Genomic DNA, 23,533 nt, shown 5'->3' with positions numbered 1-23,533 from the left:
GCACGGGAGTTGGCTAGTTTGTTTTGAGAAAGGAACACAAGTCTTAATGATAAATTCTTGATCCAGGATGATAAATCGGGGCCAAATGATGAAAAATATTTTATGTGTGTTGTCAAGTGGAAAAAAGTCTCTAGGCCCTTTAGAATAGCTGGCTTTCTACTCAAAGTGATCATGAAACAGCAGCATCAGCAGCACCTGGCAAAATGCTGGCCCCTGCCCCAGACCTACTGAGTCAGCATCTGTATTTTAATAGGATCCCCAATGCACATTAAAATTTGGGAAGTGCCTTTTTAGAATATATTTAACGCTTTAAAGGAGCTTTTTGCTCACCAAGTCCTGCTAATGAAAAGTAAAGCCAAGCCTTTCCTCTGTGCTGGTGGTACTCGAGCCATCCGCTGTCTGCTGCTCATACTTAAGTTTTCTACAAGTCCCAAAATAACATAGAAGAAAGCTCTCAGACCATGTGAGGTGGTTTGGCTCTGTAATAAATAGGGTGTTAAAACAGAATGAATCATAAGTGTGATTTACAACAAGAGCACAGAGTGATGAACACTGATTCAATACTGGAAAAGGATGTGTTTTCATTTTCTCTAAATTAGATAAAACCGTTTTCCTTTAACACCAAAAGTGATGCAATATTTAGACATCAATCCAAGTTCCTCCCATTTTTCTTGGCAGATTTTATTACTGTAGTAAATGTAAATCGTAGGTAATGACCAAAGAAGGGAAACAGAGAAGCTGCTGCTCCCTCTCTCTCCTTGGACAACAGAATTTTCTCTCCCACCTCCAATATAGCTTCAATAAACACCTTTGTTTCCCAATCCTAGGATGTCAAGGCCCTGTTCTAATAATCTTCCTTTGCACTTTTAGTTATATGAATGACATAGTTTCATTTCTTTCCTAAACAAATGGTAGAGGTTAAGAATGGAGAAATTTATTGGGTTACAGAGCTGGAGGATACCACAGAGGTTGCCTCCTATGTCCCCAGTCGTCTTTTCTTGGTTTCTTTTGCAACCAATTAGTCTGTTCCCTACTCCTTAAATTTTGGTCAGGAACCTTTGTTTTCACTTTACTTACAAGAGTAAGCAAATCCTCTATAACTATATGCTGATTTGGATTTATATCTTCATTCTAAATCTATGCCCTGAACAACAGATCCGTTGCTCCTTCCGGAACCAGTACCAGGGATTCACACTGGGAGCAATGGCTGGCTTAGTGCCAAACAGGTAAGGTGTGGAGTACAGAACAGCCAGGCAACCACAAGATCCTACTGCTTTTAAGCAGCCTTTTACTTGATTCGGTGCTTGCCCTGATATGGTAGTCATTTAACTGTTTCATGGAGCTTTGAGAAAGATGTTTTGGCAGATTTTGCTGGTTGTTCAAAGTTTCTGTTGAGGATAGAGCCCTGATGATCAGGGCAGGCTACTGCTATGTTTTTTTTTTTATTCCTTTTCAGGCTCACAGAGGTGTTCTATTTTATTATGAAAGGAGCTATATACTTTGACTGAAAAATTATAGTTATAGTTGTTATAAGCATTTAAAGTCTGAAGTCACAGTATTGACTGGGAAATCTTCATCTTTCTTATTTCTAATTGGTCACCAATTCCTCTAGATTACAAATTCTTCATCTCTCTGGAATCTCTCGTTTGGCATACTCATTGTTTCTGCCATACTTTAGGCTCTTGTCAACTCTCACCAATATTACTTTGCTATTTTGCTTTTATTTAATATTTACTGCATGCTTACTGTGTTCTGGGTTCCATTAAGCCAATTTATACATCGTATCCCTTAAACCTTATTACAAACCTGAGAAATACAAGATAATATCCTCACTTTACAAATAAGAATCTCTTAAGTTCAGAAAGGTTAAGTAACTTGTCCAAAGTCACAGAGAGTGGCCGACTCAGGATCCAAATCCATACCTGTGTAAGTCTAGAGTCAGGGCTCTTGTGCAGCATAACATACCACCCTTTGCATTTGTACACTAAGTATCTAAAAGATTCTTCCATGTCTAGGCATATTTATCTCCAACTCATTTTCCATATGATGCTAGATGCATCTCTATAAAGCAGTCTTATCAAGGAACTCCTCCAGGCAAAACCCTTCAATAAAGTTGGCAAGGTTAGGTCCAAATTCTTTAGTGACGTACACAAAACCCACATTGTCTGGTCTCTCCTCTGTCTCAAATCTCGTACGGGCATTCAATCATTTTTAAATTAATGAATAAGCATGTGATGGTTAGGTTCATCTGTTAATTTGGCTAGGTGATGGTACCCAACTGTCTGGTCAAGCAAACACTGGCCTAACCATTGCTGAGAGGACATTTATGGCTGGTTAATAAACCAACAGGCTGGTTTATTAAATCATCAGTCAATTGGCTGCAGCTGTGACTGAAGACATCAATGAAGGGCGTGTCTTCAAAGATGAGAGAATACAGTTAACTGGATTTAATCCAATTAGTTAAGACTTTTAAGTGAGACAGATAGAGGACCTTCACTTCTTCTTTGGCTGACCAGCGAAGCATTTCCTGAGGAGTTTGTTGAAGTTGCCAGTTCATTTTCTGAGGAGTTCATCAAACACATTCGTCGAAGTTTCCAGTTCGTTTCCTGAGGAGTTCATCGAACACATTTGTCGAAGTTGCCAGTTCGTTTCCTGAGGAGTTCATCAAACATCTTCATTGGAGTTGCCAGTTTGCTGGCTGCCCTACGGAATTTGGACTCATGCATACCCACAGTTGCATGAGATACTTTTATAAATCTTATATTTATAGATATCTCTCATTGACTCTGTTTCCCTAGAGAACCCTAAACAATACAAAGCACTATTAAAACTGTCCACTGAATTGAGGTTTTGATAGGCTTATATAGGAGTGAAGATGAAAAATAAATACAAGATCATGGAGACAGGGATTCATTATTTATATTTCTCTTTTTGTTATTCAAATGCATCTTTTTCTGGGTATCCCTATACCATCTCACAAACCCTATATTTATTTACAAGAGTGGTTCTTTAGAAAACAAGCACTTTGCTGGCTTTTCTACTGTAAGAGGACAAGCGCAAAAGGGGTTGAGTATGAGTTTTGCGGTAACTTCATTAAAGGAAGCTATGGTAAAAAAAAGTTGAGAAAAGTTGCTTGAAAAGTTCAATGGGGGGAAGAAGATGGCGGCATAGAGAGGAGTGGAAGTTAGTTAGTTCCCCTGGGGCAACTAATAACCAGGAATGACAAGTAAATGATCTGGAATAACTGCTGGGGGACAATCGTGACTGTCCACACATCATGCACCAACCTGGATTGAGAGGAATGCCTGAGATCGCAGCATGGAATCTGTGAGTAGAAACTGTGGATGCAAGCTGGGAGCCCCCTCCCCCCAGGACAATACAAACTGCAAAGCCTCGCTGAGATAGAGAGCAACACTCTCTGAACAAGTGAATATACCTCAGTGTAGCTCCAACTGGGGTTTTAATTGGCAAATGTGGACTGCTCAATGCAGGCTGCAAATCCCCAACAAGCAGTCAGAGGCTTTTAGTGATGACTGACCTTGAAGAACCAGGGGACTACTCTGTCTTGGGAAGGAGAGCCCAGAGGACTGGGTACTATCTCTGAACAACAGGTGAAACTGGGGGCCATGGACTGACCCCTTGAAAGGGGCTTTCTGTATCTTTTTCTCTCTTTCAATCTGAGCAGCTCACTAGAGAAAGCCTCAGCCATTTTCAGCTCACAGCACTCTGTGTGGAGAAAGCCTCAGCCATTTTCAGCTTGCAGTGCTCTGACCCAGACAAGGGTGGAGACAGCAGAGTCAGAGAGACAAAGAACCTATTTAAATGCAAATGAAAACTCCCTAGAGGGATGTATCTTCCCTAAGAGGAAAGAGGTGGTGCCCAGCTCTACTACCCACCTTCTATTCAGAACCAGACCCCAGAGCCTGGGGGAAAACAGCCAAAACAGAAACTAAGAAGGCCACACCTCCTTACACCAGTCAGGAGCTACACACTGACAGGTGTCACCTGTTGGGCAGGTTATGAAAAACACAGCAGCTTGAAACCTCACAGTGTGTGTCGATCTTCTAAGACACAACCTCAGGGAAACTGGATACTGAACATTTACTCCTTCTGGGACCTGAGCCTGTTCTGGTTTAAGAAAACCTGATTGGGGGAACTGAGGAAACCAGATACCTAGACAACAGAAAACTACAACCCACACTAAGAAAAATGAAGTTATGGCCCAGTCAAAGGAACAAACTTACACTTCAACTGAGATGCAGGAATTGAAACAACTAATAATAAATCTATTCAAAAAGTTTAGGGAAGATATGGCAAAAGAGACAAAGGCTATAAAGAAAACACTGAGCATGCATAAGGTGGAAATCAAAAGTTCGAAAAACCAACTGGCAGACTCTATGGAAATGAAAGGCACAACACAAGAGACAAAAGACACAATGGAGACATAAAACAGCAGATCTCAAGACGCAGAAGAAAACACTCAGGAACTGGAGAACAAGGCAACTGAAAGCCTACACACAAAAGAACAGATAGGGAAAAGAATGGACAAATATGAGCAAGTCTTAGGGAACTGGCTGACAACATGAAACACACAAATGTAAGTATCATGGGTGTCCCAGAGGAGAAGGGAAAAGGGGCAGAAGGAATAATAGAGGAAATAATCAATGAAAACTTCCCATTTCTTATGAAAGACATAAAATTACAGATCCAAGAAGCACAGTATACCCCAAACAGAATAGATCTGAATAGGCCTACGCCAAAACACTTAATAATCAGATTATCAAACGTCAAAGACAGAAAACCCTGAAAGCAGCAAGAGAAAAGCGATCTATCACATACAAAGGAAGCTTGAGAAGACTTCATGTGGATCTCTCAGTAGAAACCATGGAGGCAAGAAGGAAGTGGTGTGATATATTTGAGATATTGAAAGAGAAAAACCGCTGACCCAGAATCCTATATCCAGCAAAACTGTCCTTCAAATATGAGGGAGAGCTTAAAGTATTCTCTGACAAACAGACAATGAGAGAGTTTTTCCTGCTCTACAGGAAATACTAAAGGGAATACTACAGACAGATAGGAAAAGACAGGAGTGAGAGGTTCGGAACATAATTTTTGGTGATGGTAGCACAGCAAGGTAAGTACACTGAACAAAGATGACTAGGAATATGGTTGAAAGAGGAAAATTAGGAGCATGTGGGACATCAGAAGGAAAGAGGAAAGATAAAGACTGGGACTGTATATTTCAGTGAAACCTAAAGTGCCCAACAATTGTGATAAAATGTACAAATCTGTTTTTTTTCATGAGGGAGAACAAATGAATGTCAACCTTGCAAGGCATTAAAAATAGGCAGGCACTGGGGGAAAAATACAATCAATGCAAACTAGAGACTATAATTAACAGAAACATTGTATTATGCTTCCTTTAATGCAATAAAGGTAATATACCAAGGCTAAATGCATATAAGAGGGGGGCATAAGGGAGGGAAATGAGACTTGTGGCATTGGTAATGCTGTCTAACTCTCTATTCTACTTTAGTTTAATGCTCTCTTTCCTTTTGTTGCTTCCTAGCTATCATGTTCGTGTGTTTTTTTCTCTTTCTTTTTTCTTTTTCTTTTGTCTTTCTAACTTCTTTGACTCTTCCTCCTTCTTTGTGGAAGAAATGGAGATATCCTTATATAGATAGTGGTGATGGCCCTGAATACATAAATACATGACTATACAGGGAACCAATGATTGTTTACCTAGGTAGGAATGTATGGTGTGTGAACAAAACCATCTTTAAAAAGAAATGGGTTGATGAGTAAACTTTGAGGGCACTATATTGAGTGAAATAAGACAGACACATAAGGACAAACGTTGCATGGTCTCACTGATATGAACTAGTTATAATATGTAAACTCATAGACATGAAATATTAAGTTATCAGGATATAGAACAAGGCTGAAGAATGGGAAGCAATTGCTTATTATAAGCAGAATGTCCAACTAGGTTGAACTTAAATGTTTGGAAATGAACAGAGGTGATGGTAGCACTTTGTGAGAATAACTAACAGTGCTGAATGTTGTGTGAAGGTGGTGGAAAGGGGAAGCTCAGAGTCATGCATGTCACCAGAAGGAAAGTTGGAGGTTAAAAGATGGGAATGTATAAAACAGTGAATCTTGTGGTGGACAACATCCATGATTAACTGTACAAATATTAGAAATCTCTCTCATGAACTAGAGCAAATGTATGACACTATAACTAGAAGTTAATAATAGAGGGGCATATAGGGAAAAAATATACCTATTGCAAACTATATACTACTGTTAGGTAGTATTTTAAGATTTTTTCATCAATAGTAACAAATGTACTATAGCAATACTATGAATCAACAATGGAGGGGGGAGTGGTTAGGGATATGGGAGGATTTAAGTTTCCTTTTTTTTTTTTTTTTTTGTCTTTCTTTTCTGGAGTAATGAAAATAGTCTAAAAATTGAAAAAAAAATTAATAGTGGCCATGGATACATAGCTGTATGATGGTACCAGAGGCAACTGATTGTACACTTTGGATCTTTGGGTAATTGCATGGTTTGTGAACAATCTCAATTAAAAAAAAAAAAGAGTGGTTCTTATATCACAAAAGAATCTGTAACTTGAAATTATTTAAATTATTTAAAGCAGGAAGTGAAAACTTTATAGCCTTGGATAGCATACCAGTTACTCTGTTTCTTAACCCAAAGTAAATATCATTCTATTGCTTTGTTACATTTGGACTCACTTGAAATAGTACTTGAAAAATACCTCAAAGACACTGAGACTACCTGATGGAAGGAAATTCTTTTGAATTGGTCTAGGAGACAATAAATGAGAGTCACAAAGTTCAACCCTCTAGGATTACCAATACATGATAGATAATTTTTCCTTATATAGTTCAGAGATCTAGGAGAGGCAATCAGTGTCCTCCCTATTAATATGTATAAAAATCGAAGTAACAAAATAAGCTTTAAGGATCCTTGAGTGCAAATTTTAGCAAACAAAAAATATTGTTATGCGGCAGGCAGGCAGACACTATTCTAGTATTTTCACTTTAGTTTTTTTTTTAATTCTTACAATAAAAAAGTTTGACTTCAAAATGAGAAGCATGCAAGTTTTGCGATGATATTTCAAAATGCCTGGTATATTGCAATTAAAAAGTACTTAAATCTGCATCTTGCTTTTCTCTTTTTAGAGGTTCCTAACTAGTTATTACTGTTTTAATTTTGCCAACTACTGAGGAGAATTCCCAGGGAAACCCTAATTCTGTAGGGTTTTTTTTTCAGTATGCAAGCAGCCCAGGGTTAGTAAAATATAAATGTGTCTTTATGCTTCTTAAGTTTGGAACCTTACAGGTGATCTTGAAGGCAGGGCAAAAGACTAAGTCATTAGGCTCCAAATTTTACAATTTCATAGACCAGCATAATCTCAAAAGAACATTTTGGATATCATTTAGCAACTTAATATTTTTAGAATTGAGGTGATTAAAGAAAAAACAAACTAGCAAACCTTACACACACACACACACACACACACACACACAGAATCTACTAAATCAAATACTGTATACTGCATGCCATCATTTCGTAAAAGACGGTTCACTTGGATGGAAGGATGGAAGGCAAAAGGGAGGAGGGAAGGAAAGAAGAAAAGGACAGTCACTTTAATCCAATAAATGGAGTTTCATGAAAAACTGGTATTCTTTTAAAATGAATTTATTTTTCCATGGACACTATGGACTCTTATTTGGGAAACGCCTCAATGAGATCTCTGTTGATTAGCTAATTTCATTTTTGTTTTTGTTTTTGAGTAGAGAGGCTGACCTGAAAACATATGTAGAGGAAGAATCCTTTACCATTAGTCATTTTATCTAGATTCTTCCCTTGGCTTTGGCAATATTTTCAGTATGATTATGACTTAATTCCTTAACTTGCTATATGTTCCCATTTATCCCATAGGAATTTCATAAACATTTATTGCATTCAATGTTTATCTATTAGTCACCAACCGTCAATGCCAATCTGTATGTCAAAATGCTCTGAAATGTATTAATGTTGATCTGATTTGGGGGAGGAGTGGCCAGATATGAGGGAAGTTTGGGATAAATCCTGACAAATGGGTAGGTGTTCAGAAGGCTTAAAGAGGTGGAGGTATCATCATTATAGGCAGAAGGGAGAGGGAACCTACCAGCTGTCCGGTTTGGCTGGTGTATAGGTTTGTGGTCTGAGATACAGCTCGGGAGTAGGCAAGGGCAGAGTATGGATGTTTGACGGGATAATAGCCTTACCCTGAGGGTACTAAGGAACTACTGCAGGGTTTGAAGCAGGGGATAAGTTGATCAATCATCAAGGCTCAAGATGGGGCTGACTTGACATAAACTGTTTGAGAGCAGGGACTGTGGTGCTTCATTCATGCTGTATCTTTAGTACAGAATGACAATAAAACCACTAATACTTATTGAGGACTCGCAAGTTCTACGCATGATAATAAGCACATTAAATTTACTCCTCACAACAGCGCTTTGAGTAGACACCATTATTATTTCATTTTATAAGTGAGGACACTGAGCTTTGAGATTCAGAGGCAAGAGCCTCACCACTGATCTGTACTGCCCAAGTGAATGAAAGCAGGAGCTCAATAAATATCCCCAAATGACAAAACTTCAGCCATTGCACCATTAACCAAAATCATTTAGCATCTTTGAGAGCTCATATCTCTATCACTTTTATCTTTAGGACCATTGACACCTAACCCACTTTAAAGAGATGACAGATGTACTTCAAAAAACCAGACCTCCTCTATAAACATACCCTAAAATTTGTTAAACTCTCTCTGACATGTAATATCAATATTCTATGCTACAGTTTAAGCCACATGCCTTATTCTTGTCTTGGTACAAATGAAGAACATCTGGATTCTTTCCCTTTAAATAATTCTGGGGCACTTGAGGATCATTACATTTCTCCTCAATCATTTACTTTTTCATGCTTCAAATTTCAATTCTGTTAGTCTTTTCACAAATTATCCCTATTCCAAGGAAGGCAAAAACAACTTTTGAAAAATTTATTAATGCATCTAATGTCCTGCAATTGAAGCCAGCCTAATCAATTTCTCAGTTAGAAGTGTATAATTCATCTGCTAGAATGTTTATAAAATTTAAACACATTTTACATGAATAACCTCTCAATCATTCTCTCTTCCTTTTATCTGCTTTATTTTGCTTTAAAAACAAGCTCATTCCTTGACAATATATTAAGTATTCATTTATTTATTTCCCAATTTCCCCATTAGAATATAAACACTTGAGAGTGGGGACTTGGTCTTGTTTACTGTTGTATATGCAACATCTTTAAAGAAATCTGGCACATAGTAGGCATTCAATAAATAATTGTCAAATTTATAAACAATGGATTCATAAATGAGTAAACAAGTTTTCATATGTGGAAAAGTTTGAGTTACACATATCCGTGAATAAACCCAGAACTCTTCCATCTGAACATAAGTGGAAATTACTATGCTAAGAACATTAAATGATTAATCATAGACAGTGTCACACAAGGTGTTAAGAAGTTGTTACAGTAAGATTAATTTAGATTGGATAACAGGTAGTCTGATCCCTGAGGGCAGACGGGAGATTAAAAGGAGGGGCAGGTTGTCAGTTGAGATGACAAAGTGAGGACTCAAGAGGGAGAGATTTCAACCCAAGAAAAGGCCCAGAGATCCTTTATTCAGACAACTCTTAAACAAGGATCTCCCTTATTTGACCTGTCCTGAAGCTCTCCTGAGAGATGAACTCGTGCAGGTTAAGTAAGAATCAACCCTTTTCTGCCTTCTCCTTAAAACTGCAAAATCTTTTAAGTAGCATGAGCAATGAGAGGGCTTTGGCAATGCTAACCTTTTTACAGATGTAAAGGTTGTATTGTCTCACTCAGTGCTCCATAGCAATTTCCCAAACCTTCTCCAATGCCATGAAGTCTCCAAAGCTCTTCCTTGAACTGGACCCCATCATCTATCCACACCTGGTATGGGGGCAGATGTGCCAACACAATAAGATAAGTGCCTGATGCCAAGGGAGCAAATAAAAAAGGTGGGAGGAAACAGAGGGGAGGCTTGATCCATCAAGCTAATAAAGAGGCTCTCAGTGTCTTTACAATCTGATGCGATTTCTCCACAGCACTGTGATTGAGCCTCTCTGACCCCTCTTCTCTTTTCTCCTTCCCCCTTCCCTGCTTCCCTCTCCTCATCCCCCATGGCATTTACGGCTTTCTATCTTATATTCCACTCACCAGGTACTCCTTTTACCAACCCATGACAACTGCCTACAAGGCATGGCTCTGTTTGACTTTTCATTCCATTCTGAGCAGCATCTTCCACAAGACCTTTACACAGCAGGTCTGTGAGGACATCCATTCAAGAGTTGTCCTACCACTTGTCAAGGAAAAAAAAAAAAACTTCTGAATTAAGGACTGAGAAGGCACCAGCACTTTCTACTAATATCCACAAAGGCTGGATAGAGACATATGAACTTCAGGTCCTGAAGTGAGGAGTAAATATGGTACGGAATTGTACAGATCCACCACGGGAGCAATGGCAACTTTTGGGATCCTACATCCATGGTCTTCCTCACCACCTCTATACTTAAGTTCAAATTCTTTTAAAAGTTCTTACATGTAGTTTTCTAAATTAAGGGTAGCAGAATAAATTAAGTGCTACAAATTTGTGAGTATATGATTTGGTTTCATCTTCATTTCTATATTTAAGGAGGGGCTATGGTTTTGAATTAGGCCCATATCCTGAGTTGAAACTTACAGAGGGTAATATTAAAGCTTAACAAATCAGAATAAAGCAACTATCTGAAAAATGAGATAACAGAAATTATTTGGCCTAAATGAAAATGTATTGATTTATAATATGCAAGAACATTATAACCTCAGGGAAAACGGGTTCTACTAACATAAAATCTGGTAAGAATTTTGTTGGACCTTGGTTGAAATCTACTTTTCTTGGCAGATATAGGCTTCTTTTATGTACACTGTCAAACTCAGATAGATTCGTCCAGCGCAAACAAACACTGGAGCAATGAAAAATTCTACTTTATTTTAATCTATTTACCCATTAGGGCTAGTCCACTCATTTACTATTTTGTTATTTTAGTTCTAATTAACAATTTTCTTTTAAAAAGGATAGAATTCCAATTATCTAAAGAACTTCAAAGTCATCTAAGCCAGTAACTTTTACAAACTCAATGTCTGAAATGGTTTAAAATCAACTTAGTGTCCCTTTTTTGCATAAAGTCGATACCCCCTTTCAACATGAACAAGTTAGGGTGGTCACTGCTTAGACATCCCTGAAGTTTGGGTAAGTGATTAAACTAGAGGAAGGGGTAGCAACAGACAAGATGGAATTTAACAAAGGATTATGAATACTGAATCTCCACATAATTTTCTTTTTCTTAGTTGCTAGGGTATTAGAATAGCTAGAAAGAGAGAATTGAAATGGTGGAACTATAACCTGTAGCATCCTTTGAAATCTGTTGTATAGCTACTTGTTAAACTTTAATTTGAAAACTATCACCTTTTTGTACATGTATTATATTTCACAATAAGGGAAATGACTGAAACTATTTGTAACATAACATTTTTGGAAATTTCCTATATAACTAGTTTTAAATCATATTTTGAAAGATACTATCTTTTTGTATACATTATATTTCACAATAAGGAAATAACTGAAATTGTGGAACTGTAACCCATAACATTCTTTGAAATTTGCTCTTTAACTACTTGTCAAATTGCACTTGGAAAGTGATCACTCCTATGTATATATGTTATAGTCTATAATAAAAAATATGATTAAAAATAAAATAAAATCAATTTAGTGAGTTGATAATGCATTTTAAAAATGAAATAGAAAGAATAAAAATTATCAGAATACATTGTAAGAAAAATATTCTTGAAAATTTTTCTTTGAGCTTTGTTGGTATGTGAGTATGCATACATGGAGTAGTGACGTAAAATGTACCTTTGTTAAACAGAATTCTAAAATTGTCCCCAAGATTTCCTACCTTTCTGGTACACATAACCTGTACAGTGGGACCCTGAAGATGATGGATTTTACTCCCTTGATTAGGTTATGGTGACCTTAAAACAGGGAGATTATAGGGATGGATCTGACCTAATAATATAAGCCCTTTTGAAAGCAGACTGCTTTTGGCTGGCTGGAGGAAAGGAAGTCAAAGATTCAAATGAGATATATTTGCTACCTCTTGCTGCTTTAAACATGGGGAGGAGATGAGGGTGGGATTATAGCAAGGAAGTGGGCGGCCTCCAGGAGTCAAGAACAGCCCCTGGTTGACAGTCAATATGGGAAAAGGACCCCAGTACTACAATGCAAGGAACTGAATTCTGTGAACAAGAAAGAGCTTGGAAGTGTATCTTCCCATAGGCAAGTCTCCAGACAAAAACCCAGTCCAACTAACAACATGATTTCATTCTTGTGATACTCTGAGCAGAGAACCCAATCATGCCATGTGGACTTCTGACCTATAGAACTGTGAGCAAATAAAAGGGTGTTGGTTTAAACCATTAAGTGGGTGGTGATTTGTTATGCAGCAGTAGACACTTATACTTAAACAATCAGCTGTGATAATATAAAAAGCGTAAGAGAAAAAACAAAACAAAATAGAAAAACACTGATTTGTTCTCTTTGACTTCATAGATGAAAAAAAAAAAAAAAAAATGAAGGTCAAGTGATTGTAAGTAACTTGTGCAAAATTACACCGTGAAGAAGCAGGGCAGAAAAGACTCTTTCCTGAGCCCCAGCTCTGATACTTTCCTTTTAATTTATCCGAAAATTCACATTATTTCACATCAATTCAGAATACTTCTTCCCCTACTTATTCCAACTCACTGACATTTTATTATACTTATTGAAAGACTGTCATTCTCTTATAAAAATTATGAATTTCAGCTGTGCCATTTTTTTTGCTTCCTAAATTTGATATGTTTCTGTTAGTAGAAATAATTAAGGACCTGAGTTTATTATCTGCACAAGAAGGCTATAAATGCTCTTTCCTAGAACTCTTTCAACAGGAAGTAGAATATATATATATATATATATATATATATATATATATGTATATATATTCATTAGAGATAATAGCTTGAGATCAAAAAGAAATTTCTAGAGGAGCTTCTGCCAGCCATTCTCATGAGCCACTAACAGTGACATTTAAATAAATGACAAGATTTTCTAGTTATACATTTTTTAGTTAGAAAATTCTTTAAGTCTCAGAATCATTGCATTATTTAAATATAATAAATCACTTAAATATAGCACTGTATTTCACGGCAAAATTTAAATATAGTACTGTAATTGGCCACCAGAGGGCTCCCAGGCTTTTCCAGCTGTGTGAATCCTAAATTGAGACATTGAAAGATATTCCAAGGGCATAATGGCTGGTGGATGGATTAGTGGGCATGGTTTCTTCCCACTGGGAATTGCTGTAAAACTGTTACTCCAGTATATTACCCAGAGAAGCTCCTCCAGCTCACCTCTGTGCAGAGGTGGATGACATCCTGAGTTACACAGAAGGCTAATTCTAAAGTGTCACACAAGAAGGTTAATTTTATTGCAGAGTCTGCTCTCTGTGGCTCATGGCTCCTCCTTTAACTGCTCTAAGCCTCGATTCCTCATCTATAAAAATAGGGAGTATAACACCTACCTCTGAGAGTTGAAGGGTGAACTGAGATAACAGAAGAAGGAGCTTAACCTGTGCCTGGCATATGAAAATCCAAAATGGCAATTACTTTTGTTGATTATGACTAGTACATTTTAGTAAGGACACTAAAATAGACTGGTTTTGCAATATGATTTTTCAATATAGGCAATTACATGGTTGCTAAAATTTCAGCCTTGACAATAATGTTTCCAGGTCCAAATTAGTAGATGTGTTACATAAACACAGTAAGTTTGAACAATTCATATGTCTCTTCTTAACATAAAAGATATGACACTAATACCGACTAGGAATCACATTGTTGCAAAATCAAAAATTAAAAATCCACTAGAGGTGGTGTTTTGAAAATAACTTAGTTCATATTTCAGTAATTTAAACTTACTTTAGACTTGCATTTACTAGGCTTATCTCTTTACTGTGGCCACACCAAAGTTTCTCCCTAACTTTCTCACTTTTAAGAAATATTGAGTTGGTAGGATAAAGTTAATTTTCTGGAGGTAGAATGCTGTGTCTCTTAGGCAGTAAATAAATTCAAAAAGCAATAGAAGGAGGTGGACATGTCTAACAGTGGCAGGTAGGGCATTGGTAAATGGAGAGACAGTTATGTCAACCTTATGGCCTTTCTAGTTGATTGATTTTTAGAACTATGCATCCTTAGTTTTAAAAGTAGAAATGTGCACCCATGTACACTGTCTTATATCAATTCTCATTATCTGACTATTGACATCCTTAAAGACACCACGCTTGTTACCTATTGAAAAATAAGACTTAAACATTTAATCTATATAGGGAAAGCCTAAGAGCAGATATAAGAGGACATAAAATGGTGGAAAGTGAAAACATGGTTTGAATAGCCAAAATCTGAAATATTACCAAACTACAAGGGTGCTTTTCTGATGAGGTCACATAGAAAACTGGTGTAAGAACCAGAACTAGAAATCAGGAGTCATAGAGACATTTAAGTATCCTAGAAAAAAATTCAATCATCTTAAAACCAATCCCTTTGTGTGGGAAGAGAATGGTATATACTAAATAAATACCTTGGCAAATCTAGATGTGTCTGAATCTCTCCAAAATGAAGTATTACCTAAAGCCAAAGTAGCCATATTCTTCACAGGTAGATTTATCTCCTCTACTTATCTTCCTCCTCCACATAATATATGTTTAGTAACTTCTGTCTCAAATAGACCTTAGATACTAAAAATTGTTACCATTAGTTAAATAGCAAGGTCAAAGATATGTTGGATAAATATTAGCACACAAATGCTGACAATTCCACTTCCGTAGACTGATTACCTACAATTCTCCAATTAAATGTTAAAGTTCAAAGTTACAGGATATTATTCTATCTGTGAAAAAAGGGGGATAATGCCTGCGAGACTCTATCCACAACCTACTCTCCCATATGAAGGTTCTGGATTTGATCAGTCTCCTCAAAGTGAAGTAACACACAATGCAAAAACAGACCCAGAATGTCATTTGTTCTCCCTCAGACTATAATAACTTTCTACCTTCTCAGCAGCTTTGTTAGTTACCAGCTGACAGCAATCACTATCTTAACAACCTGACAAAACAGGATTAAAGACTTGGAAGCCTTGAGGGAAAATATAAGGAACAAAAACAAAAGACAAAAATGGTGCTGGCTTTAGAATGGCTATAATGAACACAGTGGCATATATGCTTAAAATTCTGAAAACCTATTACCTGAAACCTACAAACACACAATTTACTCTTCCTCAGGCTAGGATATAGAAGGTCCACAAGCTTCCTCTCTCATTTAACTTTAGTGAAGGTTTTCAGTATTTTTTCCATCTTCATCTTCAGATCATATAACAAAATATCCAAATAAACCATCAGAAAGATATACACATCCTATAAACAAGGGACCATTTAGCTGCAAATCTACAAATTCACACAAATTCACAATGCCATTTAGAAAGACTTCACCTATTCACTAGCATAAAATGTCTGGTGCTCACCAATGGTGTAGAACCTCTTCAGTTCACTCCTTCGGGAAGGGTGCTTCTCGATATTTGCTGCATTATTCTGTTCTTCTTCAATGATGGGGGTCTTGGGTGCAGGGGGCTTACTGGTTTGCGGGGTTTGCTTTCCTGCACCAGCCAAAGGGCTGAATCCTGGAGCAGTAATATCCACTGACTGGGACTTTTTCTTCAACCTACAGGTAAAGAATACAACATGCTGTGATAACTGCCTCAAGAGACACACATGCCCCATATCTAAGAAGAGAAAATTATACCATGTTTTTGTCCATCATAATTTTTTTGACAACTGAGTTGAATTTGGCCCTGAAGTAGCATAAGGTATATTCAGAAAATATAGACCTTCTCTACCATATTATAAGGTAAATCCATAAAATGCTTTTGAAATTAGTTGAAAAAACATCTTTGCCAGTCTAATCATTTTGAAAAGACCTTATTAAAATACATTAATATGTAAGGTGATAAAGGACTTTTATTTTTTTAATAGTAAGCTAAAATGTGCTATAAGACAAAGGTAATGCATTTGACCATTGTATTAATTCTGAAATGAGCTTTTCAAGTATAGTAAAACACCAGTTAGAAATAAATAATTGCAATCCAGGAAAGGATAATGAAATTATTTTTATTTGGGTAACTAAAGGCTGCCAGTAATCTATTACAGAATCTTAACTGTAAAAATTATAGCGTTCACATTATTTCTCCAGATATTTCAATGACAATAAATTGCTCACTTCTATATTTTTAGAAATATGACATCAGGCCTAAAATGGAAAGCAAAAAGTTATACATGAAACATTTTCCCTGCTCATGCATGAGAATATTTCTCTTGGTGTAAAAATCAAAGACAATGTAAGAATTGTTGGTAAACAATATGAGTTAAACTGAAATATTTCAAGTTATACAACTAAATGTAATTAAACCCTAAATCCAGCTTACTGTTGGCCCTTGGTACTTCCAGAGGCTTATGGTAAGCATCATTTTCCAACAAGACTTAACTCCTTATATAAAACAAGTGGTAGTTTTATTATTTATCACAATCACATCTAAACATTTGCAATTTCCTAAAAGTTCAGTGTATCGTCACACCTCCACATTTTATTCAAACTTTTCCAATACCTTTGTTTCCACTTTCTACCCAACTGTCAGAACCCTGCTCATGCTTCTAGAATCCAGCTTAAATGTGACCTCCTCTGAGAAGCTTTCCATGACACGAACCTTGGTGGCCTCATACCATTTAGCAGAGGGGAGTATTAATAATTCATCCTCAATAAGCTTCTATTAAATTGAATATGCCAGAGCAAAAGCTTTGTTAAGGGAATAGAGAATATCAGTTGCTAAAAGATTCATTCATGAAAGCAGGGTTTACTAAATTTTAGACATTTAATTATTACCTATATGATTTCTGCCATACCACATACCAACATTACCTACATAATAGTCATTAAAATTGACCTACTTCATCCAAATTGCCAACAGATATATTTAAAAGTACTCAACATATTTAGTCATGAGAAATGCAAATTGAAATCACATTGCAGTTATAACACAACCACCAAAATGGCTAAAATGAAAAAGAAAGATGATACTAAGTATGGCATTGAGGAGCAGTTGGAACTTTCCTGTACTGCTGGTGGGAGTTTAAACTGGTACAAATACTTTGAACAGTACTGAGCAGTATCTACTGAAGCTTAGGCATGCATCTTCACTTAGCAATTCTATTATTGGGATATTTCCTACATAAATATAGATACATTCACTAAAAGACATATTCAAGAATGTTCATAGCAGCTCTATGTGCAATAATACACACACAAAAAAAACAGAAAAAATCCAAATGTTTATCAACAGAAAATTAAGTTGTGATATGTTTATAAAATGGAATTTGATACAGTGATAAAATAAATGAACTGGAACTACATGCAATAACATGGGTGGATTTCATAAAAATAATATTGAGCAAAAGAAGCCAAACACAAAACAGTGTGTACTATATGATTTCATTTATAATGTTCAAATACAAGCAGAATTAATGAAAGATATTAAAAGTATGGCTAGAGTAACTGTTAGGTATTATTACCTTGAAAGGTAATGTTTTGTTTCCTGATCTGGTGCTGGGTACAAGGGTGTATTTATTTTGTGAAAACTGACTGATCTATGATCGGTGCATTTTGGGCATGTATGTTTTACTTCAATATAGGGATTTAAAGAAAAGGTGCTGAATTGTATAGAAAAAAGCCAGCTGCTCTTTAGCTAGCTCTCAGCGATGATTACCAAAATGTAAATGAGACAAGTTTTACCTCAAATTCACATAATAGGTTGTCTCACCACCAGAAACTGTTTATATTTTAGGTTTACCTGTTTAGAATTGATCTGAGTTACTAAACTAAAATCTTATATTGGAGGCTGTGAGCAATGACAGTTTATGTTTGATAAAGTGTTAGATTCTTTAATCCATGGAGTTTTTACATCACTTTAAAGTGTCTAAGGGTTCCACTAGTCCTTTCTGTAGCCTTTCTGGAATGAGGAGAAGACATAGCTCTGGGGTTCAAAAAGCCAAATGCAAGCAGAAAAGATACTTTGGTATCTTTTTCCTTTTCTCCTTCTCCTCCCTCCACCAAACACTCTTCCTGCCTAAGACTTGAGGGGTATCATGTTTTTATTGTTGTTGCTCAAGTCTGGGCCACTGCTAGTAGGTTCACTTAAGAAAGATTTCCATTTGCACATTCTTAGAAAGCAGAATTGTGTGGGTAATTGAATTACTCCCTAGAGATTCTAAAAATGACTACTGTGGTTGACAAGGAAACCTGCTAAATGCTACCTTCAATTTCCAAATTTCATGAAAGGGGAAGTCTTTCTAAATTTTTAACAATGTTCTTAATTAAATGTGTTAAACAAATGTAAACATAGAATAATGGAATATGTAGGTGTGCATGATATAAAATACCCATTGATAATAAATGAAACTTCACAAATAGAGACAAAAATAGTCTCTTTAATAGGCACTGAAAGGATCTTTGCTTAAAGTGCTTTGCATTTCCAAAAGAAAATGAGTGCTGCCGCCTTCTCTGATGGAGAATAGGAAATGGGTAAAAGGAGCCACTACTCCTGGCCTGGCTGCATAAACAGATGGGTGTTTTACCACCCTTGCCTTCTCTTGTTCCTCTCCTTTTGAGTAGAAAAGAATGAGCATTCCTACCCCTACTTACATGTGTGCTTACTTGGTAACCATGTTGGGCACTTTTCTGAGACTCCATTTCCTGAGGCCCAGTTTCCTGATCTATAAAGATTCTGAGGATTAAGTAAACATCGTATGTGGAAGTGCCCCGCATAGCACCTACACAGAAAGCTCTCAATATATTCAAGTTCCAATCTCTTTATAAGAGGGTGTAAGCAGATATCACTTCGTTCTTCAAAATTCCAAGGGGAACTGAGGAAATTGTATCAGTTTCACAGGACCCTTCCCTGACATACCACTTTTAGGTAAACACCGAACCTACTTATTGTTCGGGGCTTCGCTCATTCTGGAGTGTGGGTTTGGAGGGTAACGAGACAAGTGAAACGGAAGTTCCCTGGGTGGTGTACAATGTGCTCTTTCTCTGGCAGTAACCCCCAAATCTTTAGGAAAACAACTGCAGCCATGGGATACTTCACCTGAGTCACTTGAGTATATGTTTGTTTAATCTGTGTGTGGCTGAACAAAGGCAGCAAACTCTGAAACAGGAGAGAAGCCAGGCCACCATGAGGAAGTACGGATATATATTGACAAGGAGGTGTGAGGAGGGCTTTTGACTTTCCTACTTGGTCCAAACCAATTCCGACCAGTTTTCCGAGGAGGAGAAGCCCAGTTAGGCCAATGATGAAATGTTAAGTCACAGGAACTAGAGAAAAAAAGAATTGGCACAAAACTTCCAATACTGACCGATTTAAACAGAATTACATTCATACTAATTGGCTAAATTTTATTCTTGCATTATTTGTTTCTATTTTTCTAGAAGCTAAAGAAATCTTTCCCTCATTTTCTGAATCATTGAGTAGAATATGGGGCATTTTTTGACTTAAATGAGTTAATGGACAGTCCGAAGCCCAGGGCTTGTGCAGTGACTGAATATGGCCTTACACTGCCCATAAAGAGGATTTCTCCCCAAAACTTGTCAATTCTTTACTTCAATAGTTTTCACTGTGGAGAAGTGTTCTCTAAGCATCTGTACATTTAGCCCTTCATTACTTAATTTTTTTTTTAATTAGAGAAGTTGTATATTTACAGAAAAATCATATGATAAATAGGTTCCTGGCTACATGTGGGGTTCTAACCTGCTGCTGTGAGTGGCTCTAAAGCAGTGGGTGGGGCCCATGCTCCTGTCTCTGAGTGATTCCAAGCTGGACAGGACCCAGGAGGGGGAGGGGAATGGACCACTGGTCCAGGACAGAAACTTCCTAACTGATAATTTTCTTTCTCTTCAATTCAGCATTTGAGGAGTCATTCTCCAGTCTCTACTGTCCTCGAGAGTTCTAAGCAAGTGGGATTTGTCCTTTTATTTGCTAAATCTTTGGGAAAGCTTTTTCAGAGGATATCTCATGTTGGTGATAGATAACATTCTCACCCTTTATTACTTTTACTTATTGCTTGTCATACTGTTTTGTTCTTACCTTCCCTTTTGGTCTCACATCATGGGATTTTCACTTTCTAACAGTCTCCACTTTTCAGTCATAAACAAGCAATGCTTTTTATTTTTCCTTGTCTATCAGGCCCTCCATCTTTTTTTTTTAGTTCAATTTTATTGAGAGTGTTCACATACCATACAATCATCCAAAGTGCACAATCAGTTGTTCACAGTACCATTCTATAGTTGTGCATTCATCACAATTAATTTTTTTTTCAATTTTTAGAACATTTCCATTACTCCAGAAAAGAAATGAAAAAAGAAAACTCAAATCCTCCCATACCCCTAACCATGCCCCCCTCCATTATTGATCATAGTATTGGTATAGTATATTTGTTACTGTTGAAAGAATGTTAAAATATTACAAACTATAGTACATAGTTTGCTATAGGTATATTTTTTCCCTGTATACCCCTCTACTATTAACTTCTAGTTATAGTGTCATACATTTTTTCTAGTTCATGAAAGAGATTTCTAATATTTGTACTGCTAATCATGGACATTGTCCACCACAAGATTCACTGTTTTATACATTCCCATCTTTTAACCTCCAACTTTCCCTCTGGTGACATACATGACTCTAAGCTTCCCCTTTCCACCACATTCACACACCACTCAGCACTGTTAGTTATTCTCACAATAAAGTGCTACTGTCACCTCTGTTCATTTCCAAATGTTTAAGTTCAATCTAGCTAAACATTTTGCTTATAATAAGCAATGACTTCCCATTTTTAGCCTTATTCTATATCCTGGTAACCTTTAGTTCATGTCTATGAGTCTACATATTATAATTAGTTCATATCAGTAAGACCATACAATATTTGCCCTCTTGGGTCTGACGTATTTCACTCAACATAATGCCCTCAAGGTTTCCTCATCAACCCATTTTTTTTTTTTAGATGGTTTTGTTCACACACCATAAATTCCATCCTAAGTAAACAATTGATGGCTCCCTGTATAATCATGTATTTATGCATTCACCATCATCACCACTGTCTATACAAGGATATTTCCATTTTTTCCACAAAGAGGAAGAGTCAAAGAAGGTAGAGAGACAAAGGAAAAGAAAAAGAAAGAAAAGATGACAGTTAAAAAGCAAAAAAGACAGAATTAAAATAATGTATAATAGAAGAGTCAGACAACATCACCAATGGCAAGAGTCCGATACCCCTCCTTTATACCCCCCTCTTACAGGCATTTAGTTTGGTATATTGCCTTTGTTACATTAAAGGAAGCACAGTACAATGTTTCTGTTAACTGTAGACTCCAGTTTGCATTGATTGTATTTTTCCCCTAATCCCACCTCATTTTTAACACCTTGCAAGGTTGACATTCATTTGTTCTCCCTCATGTAAAAACATATTTGTAAATTTTATCACAATCGTTGACCACTCTAGGTTTCACTAAGTTATACAGTCCCAGTCTTTATTTCCTTCTTTCCTTCTGGTGTCCCACATGCCCTTAACCTTCCTCTTTCAACCTTACTCACAGTCATCTTTGTTCAGTGTACTTATTGTTGTGCTACCATCACCCAAAAATGTGATCCAAACCGCTCACTCCTGTCTTTTCCTATCTGTCTGTAGTGCTCCCCTTAGTATTTCCTGTAGCCCAGGTATCTTGTTCACAAACTCTCTCATTGTCTGTTTGTCAGAGAATATTTTAAACTCTCCCTCATATTTGAAGGACAGTTTTGCCAGATATAGGATTCTTAGTTGACAGTTTTTCTCTTTCAGTATCTTAAATATATCACCCCACTTCCTTCTTGCCTCTATGGTTTCTACTGAGAAATCCGCACATAGTCTTAGCAAGAGTCTCTTATATGTGATGGATCGTTTTTCTCTCGCTGCTTTCAGGATTCTCTCATTGTCATTTGATAATCTGATTATTAACTGTCTTGGCATAGATATATTCAGATATATTCTGTTTGGGGTATGCTGCGCTTCTTGGATATGTAATTTAATGTCTTTCATAAGAGATGGGAAATTTTCAGTGATAATTTCATCTATTATTGCTTCTGCCCCATTTCCCTTCTCTTCTCCTTCATGTGCTTCATGTTTTCATTCAGTTTCCTGAGACATTGCTCATATTTGTCCATTCTTTTCCCTATCTGTTCTTTTGTGTGTAGGCTTTCACATATCCCGTTCTCCAGTTCCTGAATGTTTTCTTCTACTTCTTGAAATCTTCTGTTGTATGTCTCCACTGTGTTTTTCATCTCTTGTGTTGTGCCTTTTCTGCCAGTTGTTTTTTCAAACTTTTGATTTCTACCTTACAGTCACCCAGTGTTTTCTTTATATCCTTCATCTCTTTTGCCATATCTTCCCTAAACTTGTTGACTTGGTTTTTGAATTAACTTAGCGTATTTAGTTGAAAATCTTTAATTGATTGTTTCATTAAAGTGAAACAATATCTCAACTGTATGTCAGTTGAGGTGTTTGTTCCTTTGACTGGGCCATATCTTCTTTTTCCTAGTGTGATTTGTAGTTTTCTGTTGTCTAGGCATCTGGTTTCCTCGGTTACCCCAATCAGATTTTTCCAGACCAGAATGGGTTCGGGTCTCACAATGGGGTTATATTCAGTGTCAGGTTTCCCTGAGGGGTGTCTTGGAAGATTGACAGACTTTCCTGTGAGGCCTCTAGCCACTGTGCTTCTCCCAACCTGCCCAGCAGGTGGCGCCTGTCAGCCTGTCACTCCCCACTTGTGTAAAGAGCTGTGGTCCCTTTAATTCTCAGCTTACATTGTTTCTGTTTTGACTATTTCCCAAGCCCTGGGGTCTGGTTCTGAAGGGAGGGCAGGTACTAGAGGTGGGCCTCACCTCCTTCCTCTTAGGAAAGATACACCCCCCTAGGGAGTTATTTTCTGCACTGAAATTACTCTTTTGTTTCTCTGACTCTGTTAACTCCACCCATCTGGGTCAGAGCACTGTGAACTGAAAATGGCTGTGGATTTCTCCACTGAGCCACCCAGGCAGAGAGAGAGAAAAAGGGAAAGAAAGTCCCTTTTCAGAGCCAGTCCATGGCCCCCCAGTTTCACTCATCAGCCAGAGACAGCACCCAGCCTTCTGGGCTCCCTTTCCCAAGACACAGGCATTTTCTGGCTCCCTTTCCCAAGACACAGGCTTTTT

General features: G+C 37.1%; 1 protein-coding gene across 2 annotated transcripts in view; it reads right to left on the bottom strand.

Annotated features, from left to right (window-relative positions):
- OXR1 (oxidation resistance 1) overlaps positions 1 to 23,533 on the bottom strand; it is a 494,800-nt gene that overhangs the window by 248,601 nt on the left and 222,666 nt on the right. For both annotated transcript variants that reach the window (XM_037803208.1, XM_037803211.1), the window contains exon 3: positions 15,731 to 15,927. In XM_037803208.1, coding sequence (XP_037659136.1) covers positions 15,731 to 15,927 — 197 coding nt within the window. The remainder of the gene's footprint in view (positions 1 to 15,730; positions 15,928 to 23,533) is intronic.

The sequence above is a fragment of the Choloepus didactylus genome, chromosome 14 (genome assembly GCF_015220235.1).
Source record: "Choloepus didactylus isolate mChoDid1 chromosome 14, mChoDid1.pri, whole genome shotgun sequence".
Classification (NCBI taxonomy): Eukaryota; Metazoa; Chordata; class Mammalia; order Pilosa; family Megalonychidae; genus Choloepus; species Choloepus didactylus.
This window is presented reverse-complemented; position numbering and strand designations above follow the sequence as displayed.